The sequence below is a fragment of the Phaethon aethereus genome (genome assembly GCF_964289735.1).
Source record: "Phaethon aethereus genome assembly, chromosome: 12".
NCBI classification, from domain to species: domain Eukaryota; kingdom Metazoa; phylum Chordata; class Aves; order Phaethontiformes; family Phaethontidae; genus Phaethon; species Phaethon aethereus.
The window spans coordinates 18,475,098-18,498,585 of NC_138588.1; the positions used below are offsets into that span (position 1 = coordinate 18,475,098).

General features: G+C 37.6%; 1 protein-coding gene across 1 annotated transcript in view; it reads right to left on the bottom strand.

Annotated features, from left to right (window-relative positions):
• The window catches only part of RORA (RAR related orphan receptor A), a gene marked incomplete at its 5' end in the record, with an annotated part of 371,080 nt that overhangs the window by 109,683 nt on the left and 237,909 nt on the right, over positions 1–23,488 (bottom strand). Inside the window, one exon of the mRNA XM_082005461.1 lies at positions 1,182–1,211. Coding sequence (XP_081861587.1) covers positions 1,182–1,211 — 30 coding nt within the window. The remainder of the gene's footprint in view (positions 1–1,181; positions 1,212–23,488) is intronic.

Below are 23,488 nucleotides of genomic sequence, written 5' to 3' on the forward strand. Positions count from 1 at the left end.
GGATCTGACCCTAAGAATGCATTAAGCAGCAAGCCCACCTAAGCAGCAGAGGATCATCATGTTCTGAAAGTTTGTGACATTTAACATTTGCTTCAAAACTCATACAAATCAGCTTCTCATTTGAAATTCTTAAATCAAGCAACTGTATTTTGTAACTCAGTCTGGTGAGAATTCATAATCTCAAGTGAGATTTTTCATTACATGGATTATTTTAAAACCAGGAATGAAATAAGAATGAAATTAATGTAAGACACTTTACGACACCCCTTTAACCCTAGAAGCTGCAGTGAACATACTTCAAATGCATAATCCTGTTAAAATGTATAGTTCTTTGTAAATTTTATGCAGCCTACCATCTGTTCTGCTAGAAGGCTTTCATGAGACTGATAGCCTCAGTTTTAGCCTACTCCTGTTTCAGATCCTGGGCAAGTACAATTCCTGCACCACCAGGTTTCCAAACCTCCACAGTATCTGAAGAATCTCAACATATCTCCTTCAGCTACAAATCATAACATTTTCTTGGAATTGTGCTTTTAACTCACTGCAGAGTAGATGAGAGTTGATCCCCAACAATGATGTCTTTGAAGAAGATTCGGAATAAATGTATACATAAGTATATGCACGCATCCACGTCCATTTCCAAGGTTGGCAGTTATGAGGACTGTTTGTTTATATAGTTGAGAGCAAAACAATAATCTCCTCATTTTCATCAAGAGCTCCTTAAGCACAAGCACAGAATGATTTACCTTACAGATTAATGCATAGGAAGGGACAGAAGACTTTCAGTTAAATGTTTTTTTGTTATTTGAATCATACTGCGTATATGACAGACATATCAAAATATAATCATTCTCCTCACCTGTATTTTCTGGATATGTTACTTATCAGCTAGCTGCAAGGTATACATACTAGAATACGGAATTCTGCCTTTCCTTTTCTGCCCTCTGACTTAACACATGTGAACGCACGCACACATAAACACACACACACGCACGCATTGTATATTCATTTAGACAACATTTCAGGTGAGGACCGGAACCACTCCAAACCAGAAAACCCACCAGAATTTTTAAAACTGAGCCTTCTCAGACTAGACCGACACCTAATAGTCTCAGCACCCCAGCACAGCCTAATATGAATTCCATTTGTATGAAAAGGCCAAATGAAAAGGTGTTACTTACATGTATGAGTCTTCTTTGTTACAGAAATACCTGTAGGGGAGAAATGATACAAATGTTAGCAACGCGTCCACTGAGTAAATTCTTTTGACATATATTTAATCATCAAACTATTTTATTTCAGACACAACAGAGGCCACTATAAAAGAGGAATGAAAATTGCAATGATTTGTACATTAGAGATGGGAGGATCTCCTTTCTTTGCATACAGACTTTAATGGTATATTCGCTCCTCACACCTCATCGATAAATGTTTCAACATGTATTGCTTAACTTTTGTGGCTGGAATGCGTACCTACATGCTGCTGTTTTAAAATTGAAGCTGATGCTAACAGAAGACACCAACACCACTATGGAAGCCCCCCTTTTATTTTCCATGGTTAAAAATTTTCTCACACTAGCACACACCAAACTACCCAGACAGAACAGATTTAATCCGTACAACAATTCATTTGCTATGTTGTTAAGCTCAAGTAGTTCCTTGACTGCAAGCTGTAGCTTACGCTCATTAAAACCAAATCAACAGCTCTCTCAATATGAGCATTACTTGCCATAATTCCAAGCCAGATGCAAATATCTCCAAGCTGTTAAATATACACTTTCTGAAGTAATAAAGATGTTTTTATGCTAGACAGGCATGTGGCGGCAATCACCAGTGATGGTCCAGTGCCAGTGAAATTTGAGAGGCATTTTAAAGAAAGCAACAGAGCGAGCAGAACGAGGCAAAATTCATAATACCAAATAAAGATAAAATTAACTCTGTTAAATGTCATCGGAATTCATGCTTGAATACAAACGATATTGTCTCCACTTTAGTAGATAACTGGTGCTGTACTCGAACCCCTCAGTAGTTAAGCTTCACTCTCCTTGGGGGGAATTTTATGAGAAGAGAAAGAGGTTACTGGAAGCAGTACAAGTATTTGAAGTATTTAATTTCTGATTAAGGCCTGTAATGAAATTTTGGAATTGGAATTGTTTGGCTTACTGTCCATGAAAGACAGAGAGACCTGAATCTCCTTAGCTACCCTCCTATTCCTTTAACTACCTCTTCCAAAAACAAATTACTATGGAAAAAACAGGCTCTTATTTCAGGCTGCTTTGTTGTGGAACATCTCAGGGGGGCAGCAGGTTATAAGAAGTCAGAAAAATATAGATACCTTGTTTGCAAATTTAGACCTAACCTCGCAAGCCAACAGTTTTCAAACTATTCATGTTTTTGGTAGATACATAAATCTACAATGCCAACCCCAAATATGTAACTATCGAATTTGACATAAATGTCATGAGGATTTTTTTTAATTGCAATTGTGTCACTCTTGGCTTTTTGTTTCGAACCACTGAGTTCTACAACTGCGAGCACTGGAACCTTTCATTTCCCTGAAAAGAAAAGCTGAGGTGATCCAGGCTTTGGAAAGAGAAGTTCTGAGCAGCTCCTTTGAGTCATTTTGTACATGTGAGACACTGGTAAGCCATTTACAAAAATTGGAATACTAGAACTTGATTACGTATGTGTACTGACTGAAATGGGAAGGTACCAGCCAAATCTGCACATTCCCCATGCTAGGAATTAGGGTTGTAGCCTCAAACTGTAGAGCCAGGGTAAGCAATAAGAACAAAAGGAAAACAAGCACAACAAAAATAAAACCTTTGAGTTACATAAGTAGCTACTACAGGGTGCAAATTCATCCTTTACATTTGTGTTTTGTAAAAGCCAGCTTTCTTGGATTTTCATTCCAGTCCAGTCATTACTGGCTGGCTCAGAGTAGGTGGACAGGACAGGACACGAGCGTGTGTCAAGGAGGTGAGCGTTATTATAGGAATGATAGCTTAGGGCAAGAAGAGGGGCAGCATGAGAAGCAGCAGAGAGATCTGAAGTATCTACATCACCTTCGAATTTGAAATTACAGCTGTTGTTAGAACATTTGTTCTTCCACCAAGGATGAGCATTTCTGCTGCTGTTTGACTTGTTGAGAGACCACTGACCAGCATGTACAGCTCCTGACAGTCTTCATTGTCACGAACGGTCCTAACATTCCCTTGGCAGAAGTACCCGCTCCGCCCTTGCCCAGCTCCTACAACTTTAAGGATGTTTTATGGAATGGGAAATGCAGAGAAAAAGGTCTTAAATCTGAACACCATTTACAAAACTTCCTCTCTGAACACTAGTGCTAATAAATGGATACATCAGTGCTCTTTCAGCATTATGGGAGCCATATGTGTACTTTTCTCAGAAAATAATGCTTTCTGTAAAATCACTTTGAACAGAAAGTGCTTATGCTGTCACTTCTGATTACTCACAGCCTCTTCACAATGGGATTTGCCAGAGCAGAGAACAGACTTCGCTGTACTCGCTGACTGAGGGCCTACTTTCCCCTGATACACAAAACAGTGAAGGAAATATTAGTGCTTATATTTTTCTACCTAATTGTTTTTTTATACAAGATGAGTGGTGGGTTTTTCCAATCAGATGTTTCCACAATAATTACTGATTACCATCTGGTGAGGCCTCTTAGCTGGTTTATGCAGATATTTTTAGATAACCTTTTAAAACAACAGCTTAGAGGTAGACTTTTTTGAATCATCTTCATAATTACATTGGTAGCTGCAATGAAACCAAAGCATTTTGCTTTGAACTGTGATTTTACAGCAAGTAACTGCAATCTGGTGGAACAAGGATAAATGTTGCCAGTAAGTTCAACAGGATTAGATTTAAATTAATCAGGAATCTTTACTTACATTAAAATGAGTTGTGAGTTCTTAAGAAGCCTTCCCTTCCACATCAGTAAGTAACTGTGACTAGAAAAACTGAGCAAAAGATGTACCAGCATATCCAAACATTCACCTAGGTTAGATACATTATGACTAGTGTTTTAAACAAAAATATTAAGTATGCAGCACATTCCTACATCACTGCAATCAGTTTTAGTTTTAATGCAGGAAGCCAATGACTCTGCTATTCAGAACACTCCTAGAAATGAGTGTATTATAAAAAAAAAATCAGTCTGAAAACTACTTTATGTAAAAAAGGAGAGTTACAAGATCTTTGCCTTTCTTTGGGTCAGTGCTAAGTCCCGCCTGCACATCTGTTTGAATGCCTTTCCTATGAGCTGTATCCTAGAAATCTTACACAGACAGCTCAGTAGTTCTTTTGAAATCAACAGGATCCTCTTGAGAAACTAATTCTGGAAGTCCAACATACATCAATAATTTTCTTCACAAGATTAGGCATGATTAACTGCGATTGCTCTCGTTTGTAAATATTTCTGGGACCGGACCATTAGTTTCCGTAGATTTGAGTAGACACTATATAATAAAACCTAAACCTAATACACCACTGAAAGACAAACATTTATTTATTTTTAATAAGTGGAGCACAAAGAACCGACTGATTCCTTTCAAAATGTAATTTAATGTAAAATCTCATTTTTAAATGGGCTTCATTTCAAAGTGTGATAGACTGGAGTAATATGTGACTGCTTGCCACTATTAGCACTATTCTAAACAGCCAGCTTTCCATTCTTATTTAACAAAAAAAAAAAAAAAAAAAAGGAAGAAACAACCGTATAACTTCTGTGTTGCTAACACAGAAAGACTTCCTGACTTAACCAACTAGACTTCAAAGTAAAGCAAAGGAAATGTCATGAAAATACCACAATATATCACTGCCATGGTTATCAGTGAGTGAAAGTTTCAGTATTACAGTTATCACAAAATTTATCACTTCATCAGTACAATTTGACATTCCTGATCAACACCAAATCTTGAAACAAATTAACTTCTTAGACTTTTCAATGCTGCTACACAATGCTCTTTGCAACAAGAATTGATTTTTTTAAATGAAAAGAATTCACACACCATTCCCTTTTCCCCCTCCCACTAACAATATGTAATTTGCCATGATGGGTGGTATTTACAAAAATAGCTTTCTTGATGCAATGAACTTTGAAAAGAGTATCTACCAACACAGACAATATATTCTTTTGCAAGCGGTTAGCCTGACTGACCTTCACTAGCCAACTTCAAATAGAGATAACAATGTCTTCAAGTACAAAAAGACACTGAGATATTTTATACATCATAAGCTATTTCTCACAGTTGTCCATCCAAATAAAGAAGCATAATGATACACTGCTTACTCTGTGAACCCAGATCCCTGCTGCTGTTGTACAGTTGTCAAATTCCCATATTTCAATGGGAAAACACACTTTGATGTACAGCAAGATAAGTAGAAATCCCTTGTCTGGCAGAATACATTACTCTGCAAAATATCAAAGGAGGATATTCTTGAGTGCAGTTTTCTTAACCTGAGAAAACTATTCCTCAGAAGTTTGTATGAACAAACACATGCCTCACTGGCAGAGCTCATACCTAATCTCCAGGACTTCTGTTAAGTACCATTGTTTTTCCTTTGCTTTCCTTTTTCTGCCAACGTCAGGTGATTAACATTTGTCTGATGAGTAGATGGTATACATATATGATGCTTTGCTGATGTGGGTGTGTGTATCTCTATCTGTCTATATATACACCCCCCTTTTTTTTTTTTTTTAACTTTATTCTACTCTCCCCTTAAGCCAGCATAATGGCTCTAGCATGCTTTGGAATTTGGTCACTTTACAACGGACTGGAAATGTTGGGGGAAAAAACAGTTGCAGTTTTAAACTCTAAGCATCCTGCCTGACATATTGTGTAAAATTAGAAAGAAAATGTATTATAAGCTTGGATCCCACTGTGTTTCAACCTGTCACTCCACTTCTTTTTTACTTTGTTACTACACAAAGCTAGCAATTACGGTGGAAGAGTATATGTAACACTTGGGCACTTGCAGAGAACCTACCAAAGCAGAGTAATAGATTTGAGTGTATTCAGAAAGGAGTTCATTCTTTTAGAAACTTTAATAACAGTTTATATTAAAGTCTGTAAGAATCTCTGGCTTGAGGAATTTTGTGATCTTTGTAGGCCATTGTTTACGGTGACCAAGGTAAAAATAACATACATACAAGTACTGTAAATACAACTTAAGTGAATTTAATCGAAAAGCTTGTTGCAAAACAGTATCCTTGTCTAGGACAGAAGAGCTCTTAATGGTGATCAGCACACACTACTGAAAGTGTTCCAAGTAATTTCAGTATTTTGTTTTAAAAATTGTTAATGGACACTAATGATATATTTAAGTCAAAAGAGAAATAAATTATGTGCTAGGGTAGTGAGGATCAAGGATGACATCCACTAGGCATGTAAAAGCAAGGAAACTTTCCATAATTATGAAAAAACAAAACAACAAAAAAAAAGATGGAAAACAGCAGCTTTTTCTTTAAAAAAAACCCACCAAACAACCAAACTTCAAATATAATGACTGTAATTTTTAAATATAATATTCCAGTTTTTCCCAGATTTGTTCATAGCTTTTACTGAAAAAGAAAGCGCTCACCATGCAAAACAAGGATTTTTCAACAGGTCTAAATAATTTTTCTGTTCTCAAGTCCATAGGCGTATACCAAAGTTCCAGAACTCAAGATTGACCTAAATGCTTCAGTACTGACAAAAATTAGCCTTGCTCTCCTAAGATTCACAGCTGTTTCTTATACCTAAATTCTATCAGAGCACTATTCTGAGTTTTATTTTTGAGGTGCTGCTTCAGTCTTACTCCTAAAATCATACAGCTATATCAGAATTAGCTACAGAAAATTTTCCACAACACCATTATTTTACTTTCTACTCATATATGGATGCAGGATATTTGAGACAAACATGTTAAAAAACCAAGGATTTTAAAAAAATGTTTTGACATTTTGGCCTAACAGTAAGTGCATCTATAATAACAATAGTATCGTTATCTCTTCTTAGGCTGAAACCAGGACACTTATTTTACTGACATAGATGACTTTTTCAGTCCTTGCAACTCACACTGGCTTCCTGATTCCAAGAGTGACTTCCTGCATCATCTAGACATTTTATGACTTCATGTTTTGGTGGCTGACAGCCTACCCCGCCCAATATCCCTTAAAATGATAGTAGTACCTGTGAAAACATGAATGCAAATGACTGTAATTCCTCCAAAGTTACAGAGTAACTCATAAGAGCGAACACAAAACTATCATGAGTTATTTGTACAGTTCTCAGTTAAAAGAATTCACTGTCCCAGATTTTTCCCCATCAAAAATTCTTAATAGACCCCAAAGCAATTTCAAACCTCTGATGCCAAAACTGCTCCAAAAGAAACAAGAATTTAAGAAACAAATTGAAGATCCAAGTGTCTGCATTTAAGGCTGAGATAACGATACAATTGTTATTATAGATGCACTTACTGTTAGGCCAAAATTAAAACACTAACTTCTCATTTATGATGAATACTGAACAAACCATTTCCCCCTAATATCATTCTAGACACCTGACCACATGCAACTACTTGTTTCAAACCTTCCTATAAACAATCTGTTCCTAGCTGTATGGAAATCTTAGATTAATACTCATTTGATGCTGGACTGAAGTCATCTTTTTATGTGTGGATCTCTCACACACAAATAATTACCAGGTGCTGGCATCATACGTGACTGCTGGCACAGAGTGCTGACTTTTTTTTCTCTGATGTGAGATTAAATACTGAACAAATCTGTGAAAATTACAAACAAAACTCTTAATTGTAAAAATTACGATCTTTAACCACTTCTTCATTCTTGTACAACCTCACCAAAGGTCCCTCTGAGCCTTGATATTTCTTTTGTCCTCACATATAGACACTCTCTTAGATGGGGAGAAATGAAATAAAGAATCTTCGTTAAATGGCCATTATGTTCTCCGTTGACAAATGTCGCCACAGAACATACAGCCAGAGAGCAGGCTAAATATCTGTCCCACATTTGTACTGTATTTCACACATTAGAAGTTAAAGATAGTTCAGAACTGTATGTAAGGGTTATTACCAGCAGAAGTCTTTATAGGAAAACCATTAATTATCTTTGTTTTAAGGACTATTAGTTACACAATTGACAAGCAAGTCACAAGTAAGGATTTCACAGTAGTCTTGCAGAGCAACACAGTTACATTGACAGAATCCAGTTGAACATACAAAGTTGTGTAAATCCAAGCAAGCCCCTACAATTCTTGAAATAGACTACAATGTAAGGAAAACCAACATTTCTTAAAAAATGTCACAGACTTTCTTAGTATTGTACAGTTACTTGAAGTGTGAGTCTTGCTGCAAGTCACCATTTGACATGCTACCAAAACTTTTAGTCTACGCTTCCTTTTCAAGTATTTATAAAGCATCAAGTATTTGGATGTTTCAGCCTTGATTTCCTAGTTTCAGATATCTTAAGTCAGATGCTGAATTTTGACATCACGTACGTTGCAAATGGATTTCAAATTTTATCAGCAGAGGTCATTCTGAAAACAACGCAAACAATGCAAACCTGCATCCAAAAAATACATATGTATGGGTGAAATTCTACCTGTTTAATATCAAGCATCACATTTCAGTAGGAAGTAGCTGTAGAATTTCCAGATATTAAGTACATTTTCTTTAAAAAAGTCTCTAGGAATTAGAATTATCAAAATAAATCAAGAAGAAAGACTGTTACAACACATTTTGTTGCTCAGAAGCACTTAAGCTGGTGATAGAACATTGGTGACAGAACATTGCCACAAGTATGGCAGACATCACCACTGTAAGCACTGTGCTTTTTCCTTCCAGTGACACTCGGTCTCCTTCAGCTAAAGGCCTGTCCTGTCAGCACACTAATGGCAACAACCCGTTTAGATTGCGCCAGAGCTACCGGCAAGAAGCGGCGTAATGCGTGTAGTTTCCCGAGGGGAATCAATCCTCGCATCTGGCACTCCCTACCATTCGATTCAGTGAGTACAATTCTACTTTCTTTCCACTTAGCGCGAGCTTGGACAAAGACAATATCCCAGTAGACGTGAACCATTAAACGAGCACCATTTTTGCAAATTCCCTGTCTGTTGATATTAAGAGGAGTCAAAGAGTACCACCTATAAAAGCAGCAAGTTAGGCATGTGCATGCACACACATGTATGTGTGCTGGACACCCCACAGTCCATACTATTGTACCAGTAATAGTACAGCTTTTGTCCTCCATTTTGAAGCATAAAATTCCATTTTACTTGGCTGCTCTCCCAGACCTACCATATCAAGCACCTCATCCCAAGAATACTTTGAAGTAATTTCAAAGCAACATTTTACTGAAACATTGCACTCTCCATTCTTATACAAGCCTTTCAGACTGCCTTGTTCAAGACTTCTTGACAGCGTAACATTTAAAAGCACGAGCCAGGCCTCAGAAAGTTCATGGTATTTTCATAAAATCCAGAAAATTATAAAACTACAAATAAAAACTGAGGGTGGGAGCTATCTTCCTGTATGTTACCTCAGGCCAACTGTTTTCAGTCATTTCTCCAGCTGCATGGAAATCTAACTGTCCTTCGAGCAAAACTGAAATTCTCAGAGAGAGGCCCAGGAGCTGAGATATTGGCTGAGATAGCAACCACAAGGCTGCAGCGGTCCCCATTACACCAATTCTCACCTACAGGCAGTCCTTCAAGATGGAAGATAAAAGAAGCCTCAGTGCCCTCAATTCTGTGCCTTCAGGTAGCTAAAACTATAATGTGAACATTTTCACACAGGCTGCCAAAGCTCTCTCACATATATAAACCAAAACAAAATGAAACAAACCCAACCAACTACCAAATGCGTAGCTGTAGTCCTCGTTACTTACATTTTGTGCACTAGGAATTCAATATTTAAGAATATTAAAAAGTTAAATACACTGGATTATGATTTAAAATGATCTGATGGATATTCTTACGTCAGGGAAGGGAAAATAATGGGTTTCTATTTAGAACACATTTTAAGATATGACTGTAGATTATATTTCTTCTTATTCTACCCTGTAATATCTTCCAGTGAAATCTGCTGTATTTAAGAATATATCCATTTATATTCTGTGCTCTTACTGATGCTACAGGAGACAACCAATGAAAATCCTATCAGTATTTCAATGACCAGGAAAAAAAAAAACCCTGTTCATCGGTTGTCCAGAAGTAGAATGTGATCATAAAACTCTGGAAGCTGTATGCATTCATGAAATACAACAAATCAAACCCCCAAATAGAAACACATCTCCTTAATTCATGAGTTACCGTTCCACTCAGTTTTCTGAAACCATGTCCAGTGAATGCTGGTACTGCAGTGGGCTACCTGCTTTTACATATAGTTTGCATCTACAAAATTAATCATTTAAGATTTAGGCCTCCAGCATTCAGTAATACAAGTAACAAATATTTACCAATCACAGAACCCAGCCTTGCTGAGCATTAAGCCGTTCAAAGCATATTATACCGTACCACTGTCTGATATGGCAGAATCTATTTGAAATAGCATTAATAAGCCGCATAAGATACTCTAAATTTTACAGAATGCAAGTACATTCTGGGAAACAGTCTCCTGCACTAGCTACACACTTCTTACCCAGCTGCCCTTTCTGTAGCCTATGTTCTAGGCGAATTGAAGCTATTAAAAGTCATCACACTCAGATGTCTGTACACACCCCGCAAGTACCTTTGTCCAGTTCTGTCTCATACAATCATGCAGGATTTCTTTGTATTTCTTTTGGAGAAGTATCAGCAGTTGCAATGTCAATTCTTTCCATCCTTCACATTACTACCTAGTGTAACTATTTGCATTAAAACTCATTTAATATTACATCACTCGAGATGATGTTAAATTAAATGTGAGTGACTTGTCAGCATCAGGTAGGCTCTGTGTGTCAGTCTGACACCAAACCCCAAGGATCTTCAGGTGAAAGGAAACAAATGATATACCGTCATGTTCTGAAATCTACTTTCACAGGAATACATGGGTTTAAATGATTGCATGTATGTACCTCTTTATTTAAAAAAAAAAAAAAAAAATTAAAAGGACAGAACTGTTTTGGACTTCAGAATATTCCAATCTACATCTATGCATCCATCCTCTTTTTCACAAGAGCTTAAATCAAAGCCGGCATCCAAAATACTTGGTTAGCAGGTATGCTGCAACATGTCCTGCTGGTTAGTTACATCCAAATATTCTCGCTCCTTTTGGTTTTAGTCAAATACATACACTTCTCTTGAAATAAAGAGACCATCAAGACTGCTGTAATTTCAAAAATTCAAGAACTCATTATCAATTCAAATGTCAGTCTTAACTGCCTGGTTCTCAGGAATAACCATGAAAAGAAAGAGTGTTCATAGATGAGTTCTTTCAAATAAGCAAAATTTACATAATTAAAAAGTACATGTAACAATTCTTCTAACACCTTTCTATGAGAAATTAAATTTGTACACTCATCAGTAAGAGACAATGACCTACAATTTATTCATGTACTCAAAGCAGAGGAATTCTTTTGCATGGCCAAATGAAAATGCTACTTGTTTTTGCCCCTTGAAGCCACTGACGACTGTCTATGGCAGGCAATTTCCAGCAAATGGAAGTCCTCATGGAAACCCAGTATTAGAGCATTAAGTATGCTCTTAATCCATTTCAAAACAAAATTTCAGCTTCACAGAGTTTTAAATGCTGGATCAAGTGAAGACAATGAACAAAGATTATTAGTAGTAGTAGTATTGCAAAGATGCCAGTGAGAAGAGCACCTTGCTACTCAGTTTTGCCTGTACCACATTCCAATGCCTTTAAGCAGTTCCTGTTGTTATTACACTGCTATATAGTCCTACAAGAAATACTGCTCAGCCAACTCTGTGATGATGGTCACTTTAAACAAAGAACAGATGCATCCATGGACTATTGAAATGTACAACTCTGATGGCAGGTTGTAAAATTGGCATGAAAAAGGATATAGGAAAGTTACAAAGTAATTGCAACTTGCTATGTATTTTATCTGAAAGACAGCTTTTTGACTAGCACAATCCTGTCTGATAGAACAGAAATATGGCTTCTCCACTGAGCTGGAAGAAATGGCGTGAGGAAGGACACTATCAAGTGATTTATCAACCCCATTTGCTCCGACATACAAGTCGCTCTGGGAGATCTCCGATCCAAATATAGCCACAATAAAGTACAGGTTAACTTTTGAGAACAAGCGGGAATATCATACGAGGTGATACGTTTGCAAGCTACAAGCACTTTTTATTTGGTCAGTTCCTTCTCTAACTTACAATCAACCTATGCGATTGCACTTCACTGAGTAACTTCTGTGACTGACCATAGGTACAGTTGTAATGTTTGCAAAGATGTGAGAAATTTAGTGAAAAAATATGACAGTTACGCTCAGACAAACCCCAAAATTCTAAGATTTATCCCACACCAAAAAGCAGGCAACTCTACCATGGGTACTTTTTGTGTTTCCCTTGGCAATACTGGGTTGTCTTTTTTGCCATCATCAAGTTAGTGCTTAGATATCCTCAAAAACCAAACACTACTTGCAGCTAACAGACAAAGAAACAGAAACCAAGTACTTATGTAACTACAAGTCACGTATTTACAAACTGGGTTGCCTGGCTCATAGCAGCAATCTTGATTCAAAAACTCTCCAAGCAAGAGATTTTCTCCACTGACTCTTTCACAATCAGCTCATGGATTCATCAAGATGACTGAGATATCACAAGATAAGCAGTATAACATGTCTGAAGACCAGAATTTTAATGCTGCATCTCATACTGTAACCCACATGTATTTTACAAATGCAATTTTGGTTTCCATTCTAAAAGTAGTCCATGTAATAATGTGCTAAGGTCACATTATTATTATGTATATGTGCTAAGATCTCATCATGAATACACAGAAAATAAATGCTTCCTAAAGGTTTTTCAAATTATCCTACAGTATTGAAGAGATAATTCCACACTAACTACAGAGAATTCAGTGTTCTTTTGCAGATTTCTACAGGATTTAAAATGACAGCTGTCTTGTACGGTAGTTATTTCTCTGCCATGCAAGAAGCCCTTTGAAAATAATGAAGGAAGTTTATTAGGCTGACTGAACTCCTTGGTTCACCCCAATGAGTTTCAGCTACCTAACACCTTGGATGAGTTTGGCCCATTGTGCATCAAATGAAGCCAGCTTTGGATATCAGGTTCTTACTACAACTGGGAGGATTATTTTAAGTTTAATTGAAAGGTCATCAATAGTTGTAATAAGGAGCATATTTTCTTTACTCAGTTGTTCTGCGAAGTACTTTATAAGGTAATATTTTTTGATCCAGAAAAACTGATTCCTTATACATCACTTCATCTATCCCAACTGAATACTTTATCTGGAATGTGCTTGTACATTTGCCTTTCAGTATTCTTCTGAGACTGACTGTTGCAAAAATTATACTTTTTCAAGTAGTCTCCTGTCATGGCAACTTTTTTTTTTTTTAAATTTTTTTGCAAAATATACTGAGGTTGAACCTCAACTTTTCACTGCTTTTCTCTCCAGAGGAAAAGAAATAAGATTCTATTATGTCGTCTTCATCAGCTTTAATGAATGAGGGGAAAATAGGGAAGGGGAAGGATTTGTGCTAGAAGTTCATGCAAAATTTGAGACTTGAATATAGCACAAGTAGCACTTCAACACTTCAGACTCCTTCAGTGCTGAGACCCCTGGAGAGTTGAGTTTAAATCACTAAACTTATTTCAGGAAAGGGGAGAACACTCTGGAGAAAAGTCTGTCAACTCCAGCAAAATTAATAAACTGGTTGCTCTTGATGTGAACTACATTTCTTGACAGGAGTTTGACAAATTTCTAATTCCCTCTCAGCTAGCTTGTGAATACTGCACTTGTTGCTCCTTTTTAACAGTTATTTAATACTACAGCACAATAGAAGTGATAAAAATTGCTAAGTTTCACTCACCTTGCACTTTCAGTGCCAGTTAGAAGTGACATAGGAAAACTAAGACATTCCTCAATGTCTTGTCAAAAAGGGCATCCTACTCTCTCCTCATTTAAAATGTTCATGTACAGAAAAAATTGTTTAACCCCCATTAGATAACTTTTGTTTAAAGAAATCCAAATTAATAAATTGAACCAGATCTCAAATAAGAAGTCCATAACATTATGCATTTTTTACTAAAGACAGGGGCTGGTTGTCTGGTCCCATATGTGCTACAAATCTAAACAGAATTAGTGAAGTTTCCTTTTTATCTAACTGCATTCATCTAGCATAATTACACCCCAAATTTGGCTGGACACTCAATTCTCAGAGTTTTTCTTTTCTCCTTCTTATTAAAGACCATTGCTGTTTTCGCTGTGTTTAGGATGCCAGCTGTTTTGCAGCGCTCAGTGCACTGCGGTGATGGCTGGTGATGCACAGTCCAGTCAACATCTCAGCAGGTCCCTGTACTCAGGGACTTGTGGAAAAGCTTAATTCCTTTACAGATATGATTATGTTCTAGAATTCAAATGCAGCTCATAATATATTTATGTGTTTTAAGAAACAGAGTAAGGTGTTAATATGCTCTTGACCTGAAGTATATTTTAGAACTTCTGTAATAAAAATGCTTATGAGATATCTGAATTACGCTTAAGAAAAGCCATAAAACAAATTGGAATGGATTCCATTTGCTTTTTATAGCATATACTAAGAAGTGGCATTTACCATCTCGGGAAAGAAGTCAAAAAGGACATGCTGAACCAATGGCCCCAAAGTGACACAGTTACTTGGCAGCACAAAGGACCTTTTTATTATTGCAAGATAAGGTTTTGTTTGCTTTAACTATTAAATTATAGAGCACAGACACCACCCTGATGTATTTTTCACTTACGTTAGGGCTCTGTCATGCCTGTAACTGTATGGCAAGGTCAATATGTTTCCCATGATCCTGGACCTAGGAGGGCCTTTCCATTAAGTAGGAAAGATCTTCCAATACGAGATCAAGAGAGTTTCCCTTAAAAGCTCTACTCAAAAGTAAGAAAATACCTGCTGTGGTTAAAGAAGGAGGAGGAAAGATCATATTAAGAAGCATCCTAAAATACTGCATGGATATGTGTGCTGTACACAGAAACAATGATCACACCACAGCTATAATCACCTGTAAAGTACAGTTGGGACTCCGCGCTTGTTACTCCAGTCTTCTGGCGGCTCTGCTAATAGGCAATTGCATGTTCCTGTTTACAGCGTATGACAGTAGATCCGAGTGTTGCACCCACCATTCCAAAACTTCGTACTGCAATGCACACGGGTTTCACCCGTAGATTGGTGGAATGAGATTTGCAAAGCAGCCTACTGCCTACAAACTCTCCAATCATCCCGCCTAGGTTAGTCTTGTCCATGTGTTCTTTCAGATCTGAAAGGTTTCTTGTTTCTTATACATTAAACTTGAAATGCAGCGGAGTACTTCAAACAAGTGTTTACCGCTTTCAATAACTTGGCACAGAAAAAAGAAAGTTAATTTTAGAAATAAGCCCCAAGCAAAAATCCTGCTTCCAACACATGTTTCAGACTGACTTTAGTCTGTTTCTCCCTCTGTGCACTGAACTCATGGATGCTATCAGTGTCATCTCTCTCTTCTTATGCATATGCCTGTGGGAAGAGACTCGTTTCTATGACTTCAGTGAGCTGATATTATTGACACAGCATGGTTGAATGTGCCAGGCCAAGTGGTTAAGATTTCAACTACAGGTCCCTCAAGTCTTAGTGCATGCACCCACATTCTGGTTTTGCCATCAATTCCTCCAATGACCATGCAAAATTCACATAATTTCTATGTGTTACAATCTCCTACCAGCAAAATCAGTAAATTCAGCTTGTTTCTTCCTCTCTTTGCCTAGCCAGTTCATCTGATAAACTTTTTAAGATGGGTCCTAATTCTTGATGTAAGTTTGGATCAACTTTATTCATTGGTGCTTCTTAACTATTAAAACTATTTTCTAGAGGTCAAAATCACTGAGTATCATCACAATGAAAAGATTTTATTTTTGGGAAACAGAGAAATTTGGTTAAAACAAGTGATTTTCCAGTCCGTTCTGTACTTTATATCACCATCCACAACACCTACCTGAAATTGTAACTATGTCTAACCACATTTAGCCATCAAAATGCTTTCCTTAAACTTTCTGCTCCCTGAAGACAACAGTTTGCTCAGGAGTACAGCAAGAGCTTTTACGAATGCTTGGAAGCAATATGAAGCTATATAGCGGGGGGGAGGGGGGAAGCATGAAAATATCCAAATAATCCCACATTAGTTACTCTCAGGCCTCCAGGGAAATTAAACAAGGGTGGGAAAAAGGCATAACCTGACTCCTTTACATACAGAGCTCAACTTTACAGCATTAGGAATTGAAGCGCAAGACAAGAAAATTGAGCACTAGTCTGTAAATTCATTCTAATGACATCACTGCCATGATTATCCTTTTGGGGATGACTTGTGTAGGGGGTTGGGAGGAGAAGGCAAGGGACTGAGGAAGGGAGATTTGATTATGTTTGAGCTATTTCGATTTGAGGATGCTCTTAACTGACAAAACAGAAAGCATCTTCTCTGAGAAGGGATTTCTCTCAGCTGCTTTAAAAATCCTCCATACATACTGAAAATCAGCACATTCCCTGCAGGATCAATTGGCTTGACAAACTCTAGACATCCTCTATACCATCCTACAAAAAAAAAGTATTTCCATATAAAAACTTTCTCCAGGCAAAAGCATGATATGCAAGGGTTTGTCCTGGGGCAATTAAAAAAGAACTTTTTATAAGTAAATTTAGTGCTTGCAAAAGTTGCTGCATTGACAATACTTGACACCAAAGGGTTCTCCTTAATACAACAAGCTGCAGCAGGGCAAATGGCTCTTCTGCCACTGCTCTTTATCTCACACTAGGATAAACTAGAACTAAAGGGGGGTGAGGGGTGGTGGTGGTGAAAGGGAGCTTAGCTCTTCAGGCCTATTCATCAAGAAAACTTACTTTTAACTCACAAGCTGTCTCCCTGATTTAAAGAAAACTCTTGTCCAAATACTTGAAGTGCTTAAATGACTTCCTACATTTTAAGCAATGAAGTATCGGTCTCTGCTGAAAGGGCCAAGACAACTGCCAACTATAGTCAACAAAAGCTCTGTATGGAGCTATTTGGTACAGAGGTGAAGAGCTGGTAAGAAACTGACATTTGCTTCAAAAGATTTCTTCGATTCGCTGCACTAAAACACGGAGTTTATCTGCCTAACAGCAGTCAATTTCAAGAAAGCTGTCCCTCTTGAAAATGATAATGTTTTTAAAGCTTTTTTATAAGATTGTACTTTTTGCACTGAATTTATTAGTGTATTTGCACACCACACATCTACATAATTATCTTTAGATAGCAGAGATGCCTGCAGAATTATTCCTAAAAGACAAAATATAGGAAGAACATAATTTAAGAAAAAAGAGCTTTCCTTTTTAAAAATCTGAAATTACAGGTGATCATCCTTACAGGTGAACTTACAATCTTTTACAGAATACAGAAAATTTAATGACTAAAATACAAAAGCCAGATTGCCTGAAAAGTGATCCTTAGCTGGAGATCAAGGGAAGGATTGCCATATCACAGCCCGATCTTCACAGCAGAAGGATTCCCTAGGAGCTCTTGCCTGGGTCATCAGCTGGAGTAGCTGAGCACTGCCGATTCCCAGACTGGATCTGATCTCCACAGCATGGAAATAAGCCATGCTCACCTGCATCAACTAACCCAGAGCTCCTTACAGCACTGCCTTGGCACATAAAGAAAGGAATTGCAACTCACTTTAACTTTAGGCATCTAATTTAGGTGCCTAGAGTTCCTATAACCTCACATTTAGGGAATACAGTTCCATGGAGATAGAAAGTGTGAATGCTCCCTCTGTACATCAACTAATGGATAACAGTTGGAAGGTTCACCTTCCATCCTATATTTGTTTTTGAGAAAATTTAAGTTGCCACTACCGTGCATACTTACTACAACCAATCTAGCATTCTTCCCTCTTTTAAACTTGTCTGCTATCAGATTTGGCACCAAGTAATGAAATAGGTGGGATTTTGTTTTGAACTGCTTTCAAAGAGGACTTTACAGTTGAGGCATTCCAGAGTTCCAGGCCACCACACGCTCCACATGCAAACAAAACTCCCATTAACTTCAACGTGACCAGTATGGGATGGAATACCATACCTTGAGCTGCTGGGCAAGAACTATGTAATTTGGCATGTGACTTAAGCCAGACAGCATGGTTTATCATGCTCACTTTTGGGATAATACAGCATGCCTATAACAAACACTTCTGGGTAAGCGTCTCTACTAGTTAATACATGTAGTAAACTGAACAAAAAACTGTAGGATGAGCTCCACTAAAAAGAAATGAGTTACGCTCATCAGAGTTATGTCAAGGTTACTGTACACATTAAAAAATGATGGGATGTCTTCAAGGATTCTACAGTCTTAAACATGAGAGTTTAAGAGACATTGCTACGGCTCTATCTCACCACAACACAGAAAACTGGACAGAGCTAGTTTAGCATTCTCTTGTGATCCAAATATTTATGCTAACCCAAGCATCCCCAGGAAGATGTGCACCCAGTGTTCCATCAATCCTTACACAGCTAACATATTTTTGTTTTCTTATTTCTCCAAACCGCATACATTAAAGAATGAGAAATCCAGGAAAACTACTGCCTAAGACACCTCACATAAAAATAACACATTACTTTGTAACATCAGTAGTGCTGCATAAATGCAACCAAGAGTAGTACTTGAATCAAAAGATAAGAAGAGAATACAGCAGAAACAACTGAAGGAAGAAAAAGAGTAATTTGTGTGAATTTTGAAATTAAGAATCCTCTAACAACTAATTTAAATTAGAAATGCTCCAAGAAGCTCCTGTGATGTTTCCATAAATTCAATACTTCGGTGCTCACTTCCATTTGTGCGCACAGAAAGGAGATATTTGCATATGCAGCTAAATGTGTATGTGTGAATAGCTGGATACGTGTTTTCCCATATAGATGGGCAATTTTGTCAATATATCTAAAGCAAGGATTCTGACTGTGTCCTTGAGCCAATCATTCCTTCTCTGTTCCCCATCTGCCCATCTATTATCTATAGGGATAATATTGCCTCACACGGATTCTCTGGGTGAGGATAAATAGGATTAAGTTTGAAAGGTGCTAACGCATCCCAGAAAGCTCATACAAATACATCCTGATAGGTTCCTAACTAATATCAGCACAGCACAGCATTCAGTTATCTGACAGATACTCAACGATAGTATTAGCCAGTTGGTTTAAATTAGTAATTGCCATCCACTGTTTTTTAGTGGTTTTTTTCATTTTCCACTCCAACTCCTGGCAAACATGATGAAAAATGATAGTATCACAAAGTGGAGTTCAGAAAAAACCTTCAAAAACCAACAAGGTTTAAATTTTAGAATTGCTATGCTCAGCAGGGGTCAGACAAGGAATTTGTTAATATGTGTAAAAAGCCTCTTTTGGATGTACTGAAAATGAGCAGTATTCATAACTAAAAATAATGCATGAGTTGTATAAATATTTACTGAGCTGCAAGAACATGTCAGCCAATGTTTTCCAGAAATTGGTGGAAGGGAGTTTCTAATTAATAAAACCAAAAGCTGTAGGGTTTTACTAGGCACTTAAGACCAGTTCTGGAAGCTAGACGCAAATGCCATAGTTCAAACACTAGAGTCTAATAAGTCCTAGTGCACTCTTGCTCTCAGCTGACGGCTTGCAAACTGTGAAGAGGATTAAGGTGGATGGGATCACTGCCAACTTGAAGCTGTTAAATGACCGCATTACTAAAAAAGCTCCGTAACTCACTGTTGTGGAATATTTTCCCTACAAAATTCTCAGCCCCTAGAAAGATAAATAGGGAGGGGGAAAGGTTACTTTTTTGGGTTTTTTGGGGAAGTTGGAGTGGATTTACTGCACTGACAACAGCAGGATCATAACCACCTGACCCGCTGAATACAAATAATAATCGGAAAAAAAGAAGCAATAATTAATGACCAAGTCTATGTGCATTCCATTAAGTACAAACAGCTGTCAAACATCTTAATTTGAAGAGCTGCTGGATAGGGAATTATAGCACTGTAAAAAGCTTCTACCTTCTGCTGCTCCACAGAACTAGAACACATCAAGGCTTTAAATTTTTAAACATGGCTTTCATGTTCTTTAGTGCACAAAAAAACCTCTGAAAAATCAGCTTGTTAGGAGATTAATCTAGCAACCTCCTACCTTCCTTTCTGTTTGGAATGCTCCCGTACACTGAATGGAGATCATTCAGCTTATCAAGGTTTTTAAACAACTTAAAAAAATTATTTAACAGTATAGTAAGTTAACCTCATTATATCCAGAGTGTAAGCAAATCTTGCTAAAATGTCACATCTTCTATTAAATTGGGCAGACCTCAAGATTTGCCCAGCTTTTTCTTACAGGTAACAATGTTATCGTAATTAAGAGCTGGAACATTTGAAAGCCACAAAGACAGACCACTTCTCATACCCAGGGTGTAGCCAGAGCACATTCAGAGGAAAGCAACTCTACAGTGATAATAACAAGTTGTTATTATTAAAGGAATAAGAGAATTTTGTGCATGCCAAAACCTTCTCAAAACGGCAGTCCACTGCTGTCTGCTCATTGTATGCAATGTTTTCGAGATGAACAGATCCTAGCACTACAGCCTCCTCCATTAAGAAAAGTCACTTTATTTGCCACACCATATTTGAACATGTGGGGTTTTTTATTGCCTCCTCTTGCCAGTAAAGAGTGACTAATAACTGTAACTTGTAATTTCCCAGCTTTTGTGGTTTCTGTTTTAAGCAGCGTTCCTTATCTTTTGTGAGTTTCAATTTGGGGAAAATTATCTTTTATACAATATTTTCTTCCCATTTCGTGTCAAGTTAACACCTTCTGGGTCCTAACTATAGCACAGCTGACAAGTACACTGACAAACACACTGATAGACACTATTTTTGTTTTTATAATGCTGCAAACAGGCCAAGTATCAGAAACATTAACTGCTTGTGTTGGTCATGCAAAGAATGCTGGAATTGAACTATCTTTCAAATTCTGAGACTGAACCATGAAGACAGGTACCAACAACAGGAAACACCGCTTCCCCCCGCCAAGAAAGGCTTTTCTTTTCAGAAGCACACTCTGCAGTGTCCCTGCCAAAAGGAATACTTGGTATTCTTTTTCAGCCCTGGCATACATTAAATCTTTCCTTTTAGATGCACAAGCAGCTGATTTAGGCCTTTGAAGACGTTAATCCTCATCTCCTTTCCAAGCTGTAACTTAGCTCCGCTGCTGCATAACCCCTCGAAAACAGGTCGCAAGGAAACGCTAGGCCTAGCCTTCACTAACTTCATGCCCTCTGCACAGATTAATGAACGCAAGACACAGCGAAGGACCTGTTTTCCCATGAAATGCTGATCTTTCTTTTGAACTAGGTCTTAGAAGATGAGCGACAATGTGTGTGTTCCCTCCCAGTACTCAAGCCTCATATAGCTCCACTACATGTCATTTATTTAACAACAGACTAGAAAGCATGAAAAATATTTCAGTTATACCAGCATATTAAGGAAGAAATTAAAAGTGCAGATTTTAAGTAATATAGACCAATCACTACGGCATTTTCACAACTCTGAAGTCCAGAACATGGGGGTTTAAATGTTTCAGTTGGGAAAAAAGCACACAAATAAACACAGAATACTCCAGAAACCAAACCAAAGCCACAAAATCACAAAACTAAACCAAACCTCCAAACTTTAAAAAATGCTTTAATTAATGTTCTTCACGAGCGTCTTCTCAAAGAACAGCAAAGGGCCAATTTCTTAGTGAATCAGAGGCTGGCAAGACATCAGCTGACACACAGGATATCAGGCCTTAGAACACAGTGCAGAAAGACAGAAGCACTTGCAGAACCATCTCAGCAGACTGTTCAGGTGGGTCTCTTACACCTGTATTTTCAAGTAAGCCCCTCAATCACCCATACTACCTAACATTCCTGTGCAAGTCTTGATTCAGTTATCTCACTTGCCAAACCCAAAAATTCAGCCACAGAAGATGACTGGCTTGAACGTAGCCTCCCACCCTCACCCCTGTTCCAGGCATCATGCATATAATGCATTTGGCAAACTTAAAACCATGGGTAGCCTTGCCTAACAAAGACAATGTATGCATAGTCTAGACCTAACCTTTAACTCTGACAGATTTGCATGATAACATGTATCTGCATTTGAGACCAAGAGAGTCTCTATCTATCCACAATCTCGTGAGAAAATAAAACCTAGGGTTCTGGTTAACAGAGAACAAAAAGAAGGAAGTCTTAAAATGATGGGAATGTCCATCGTTTCCTTGTTTGTGCTAATAAAAATGCAGAATTTAAGTAGTGCTTTTGTTTCCGTATTTCCTTTTTCTTGCTCTTTTGCTGTAGGTGTTTTTTTGTAAGTAGGAAAAATGGAAATGGCAAACACTTATTTTGTAATCAAGGAGAGAATCCAGTAAAGCAAGGCAAGGGCATCCTAGTCCCAAGAAAAAACTGCAAGCTCTTCACACACAGCTGTTTCATCTCAAAAGCAAGTTGCCAGTGTATTCCAGGAACAACACGCAGTTTGTTCATTTTCCTTCTTTCAGTTTCAAAAACATAATGCAAACTGACCGAACGTACTACATCATTCTGAGACAGAACCAGGAAGAGGATAGGATGAGCGATGGAACTAAACTTGGACTGTAGGGAAACAGTGATCCAGAACTTCATAGTTAACTATCTCTAACTGTGATGTGCCAATAGAAAGGTTTTATAGTCTACCAGTGCCGTTGCCAAGCTACTAATTTTCAGTACTCCCCAGATCTCTGCTGAGATGCAGCACTGGAAAACTTCCCAGCAGTCTGCCTACCTAGGCTTCCAGGATTGACAGCCAGAAAAACTGGTCTTTTCATTCTAAAAAACTTCAAAAGGAGTACAGACACCCAAGAATATTTTAACTGTGGCATCCAATGACTGATACCGAATGTGAGTTGTCATTATCAGAGCAATGAGACACAAATATTCTATTGACATGAAAGTTTTAGGCTAAAAAAAAAAAAAAAAGAGGAATCAATTTCTTTCTCCAAAATATATAGCAAATATCAAAAGACACAGTAACATGCACCTACTCTCATTCCAAAAAGTATTATTTTTAACTTCTGACACTTTTTCTAAAATATCATCAGTATCTTTTTCCACACCGAAAAGTAACTCTGTGCCACTTCTTCTATCTTTGGCTAGGATCGCCTTCTTCAGGGCCATTCAACACCGACACCTCACCTAATACTACTTTTGTATGTAAAATTTTTAAGAACTGTTTCTTGCTGGTTTTTCTTCTT